Source organism: Primulina huaijiensis, unplaced genomic scaffold, assembly GCF_012295235.1.
Source record: "Primulina huaijiensis isolate GDHJ02 unplaced genomic scaffold, ASM1229523v2 scaffold25443, whole genome shotgun sequence".
Taxonomy (NCBI): Eukaryota; Viridiplantae; Streptophyta; class Magnoliopsida; order Lamiales; family Gesneriaceae; genus Primulina; species Primulina huaijiensis.
Genome location: NW_027356198.1, coordinates 491540 through 494338, shown reverse-complemented (window position 1 = coordinate 494338; position 2799 = coordinate 491540). Strand labels below are relative to the sequence as shown.

Below are 2799 nucleotides of genomic sequence, written 5' to 3'. Positions count from 1 at the left end.
GTTTTTAAGAAATTTTTTTTTTGGCAATTTTGTGAATCCTAATCTTCTAAAAACAAAACAATTTATGTTTTTTAAAAAAATTGAGAATTGGTGCTTATTCGTCATTTATTTCGAAAAGACTTGATTTTTTTTATGAATATAAACCAAATCCGATCCACTCTTAAATATTTAAAAACCCTATTGAACAACATATATATACAAATTATATATATATATATCGGTATATATTTACAGAATCTTGATTGTTGTTGAATATATATATATATATATATATAAAACTTCTTGAAGGTGGCACTTGATTCATGTAACATGAAAAGAGTCCGTACTAAGAAAATAAACATGTCCTCTTTAAAGATGTTCAAATTAATTAAAAGAATAGATGCTCACTTAATCAATGATCAGGAGTTCGATTCTCACTATCAACACTTCTCGGGCAAACTTGTCAACAGGACTTGCCCATTATAATTTATTTAACTAACAATAGTTACGTGAAGTAAAAAATTTGACACGTGAATGACTGTTGATCAATGGTGCTGTTCCTATGCTAAAGATTTCACAGAAAATAAAAGTCCATCCAGGAATCTTTCTTGCCCCAAATTTTCAATAATTAGGATGGGACGACAGCAATTAGAATTAAGATCTGTCTATATTAGCGGTTCCACTCGACAACTTATAGCTAGCTAGTGGATGGTTAATATTTTAATTTATACTCTCATTTGTAAGTAATAAAATTATAGGTTTATTTCTGATCAATAGCATGTATAATTTGAACAGTCAAATCGAAATTTAATAAATGGTATTAAAAACTAATAAATGGATTGATTGTGAATAAATTGGCTATACACGGTGAATTGTTTTTTTTTCTTCTAATATTTCCTATTTTTGTAATATTAAGAATATATTAAACATATATTTTTATTACTAATAAAATACTCATGTATGCCAACTGTTTCCGCCTAACTACGTTAATGAACACCTTACATGCTCATTTCTGCCTATAAATTGGAACACATTTCCAAGACAGAAGCACTCGCAAAACAACACCCTATCCAATTCTAGGAGCATGTCACGAATCCAAAACCAGCTGCTTTGCTCTCCGAACAAATTTCCTAACACAAACTATGCAAAAACCAAGCTTTCTTTTTTTGGTAATAGTAACAAAAAATATATAACACAAAACAATAATTTAAAAATAGCTGTCAGTCGGGACAAGATGAATTCCTTCGGCATACCATGTCGAATACTCCGCCATCCTCTCGAATCGGAGCTGCCATTGATGGAAGATGAGTACGGCAATAACCACAGCGGAGTAGGGATCGTTGAGTTTTTCCAAGGGAAAAACATATTCATCACCGGTGCGTCAGGTCTTGTTGGAAAAGGTACATTTAATTTTAGTTGAATATTATCCTAATTACTTTTTGCCCCACCATTTTCAACATTTCATAATCATGCATGTTAGATTAAACGTAACATTCATATAAATTTTAATAAAAAAAATTTATTATTTTTTCTAATATTTCTCAACCACGGTACGTAGTTCTAGTGGAGAAGATGTTAAGATCGACACCAGTGGAAAAAATCTACGTGTTAATCAAGGCAAAGAATGAGGAAGCTGCGTTAGACAGATTGACAAAAGAGGTAAGTTTGCCAAGTCTCACATATTAATAATTTTGGTCACATATATACTAATAGATATGCCATTTACGCACAAATGTACGTAGATTATAAACTCCGAGCTATTCAAATGTCTGCAAGAGCAACATGGGAAATCATATGCTTCATTTGTAAGGGACAAGTTGATTCCCATTGTCGGTGATATTACTAAACCCAACCTCGGAATGGATAATGAGTCCGCAAATGCGATTATGAAGAATGTAGATGTGATTATACAATCTGCAGCTAGCACAACCCTGAATGATAGGTCGTCATTTAAATTAATCCATTAATAATTATTTTGTCATGTGTTTGTTTGCCTATTCTGCATTGTGTGGTAACATAAACAACTTGGTTTTTTTTTTTTTTTTTTTAAAATCAGGTACGACTTCTTAATTGATTTGAATGCCAATGCCCCTCAAAGGTTAATGAGGTTTGCTAAATCATGCAAGAACCTCAAGCTTTTTGCCCATATATCCACTGGTACGTATGTAAAACATATGACACGTTGAAATAATTAAGATTCAATTTAATGGAATGATTGAATTTTTAATTGATTTGCAGCATATGTCAATGGAAGAAGAGAGGGGATGATCTTGGAAAAGCCATTGACGATGGGAGAAAATGTGAGAAGTAAGGAGAATGATCTGAATGAGAATGGTTCGTGCTCGTTTCTTCGTTTAGATTTAGGCGACGAGTTATGGCTGTCAAGGAGATCGAGCATGTCGTCTGATCAAGATCTCATTATCGATGATACCAAATATTTGAAAAAATTGGGACAAGAAAGGTTATTACTCGAATATATATATCCGATCATCTGATTATTCATTATTTTTACGTCCAAGTTTTCTTGTGTGTGTGTGTGTGTGTACTTGAATTCGTTTTTATTTTCTTACTATTGGATCATGAAGATGGTTTTCACTACACTCCAGAAAGTATAACCAATGGAGTATGAAAATCCCATAAAGATTGAGTTTAATATAATTAGTTTGCTATATATTCTTAATGATCCTGCAGGCATGAAGCATGCATATTTAATGATAAAATACGCATCACTAATCAGTTAATTAACAAACATGAAATATTAATTGAACCGGATGATTCTTAATAAACATGAAATATTAATTGAACCGGATGATTCTTAAT

General features: G+C 31.8%; 1 protein-coding gene across 1 annotated transcript in view; it reads left to right on the top strand.

The window, feature by feature from the left end:
- Nucleotides 1-1027: 1027 nt before the first annotated feature.
- The window catches only part of LOC140967590 (fatty acyl-CoA reductase 2, chloroplastic-like), a 3254-nt gene continuing 1482 nt past the window's right edge, over nt 1028-2799 (top strand). Inside the window, exons 1-5 of the mRNA XM_073428201.1 lie at nt 1028-1379; nt 1538-1638; nt 1722-1921; nt 2036-2136; nt 2218-2459. Coding sequence (XP_073284302.1) covers nt 1064-1379; nt 1538-1638; nt 1722-1921; nt 2036-2136; nt 2218-2459 — 960 coding nt within the window. The 5' untranslated portion in view covers nt 1028-1063. The remainder of the gene's footprint in view (nt 1380-1537; nt 1639-1721; nt 1922-2035; nt 2137-2217; nt 2460-2799) is intronic.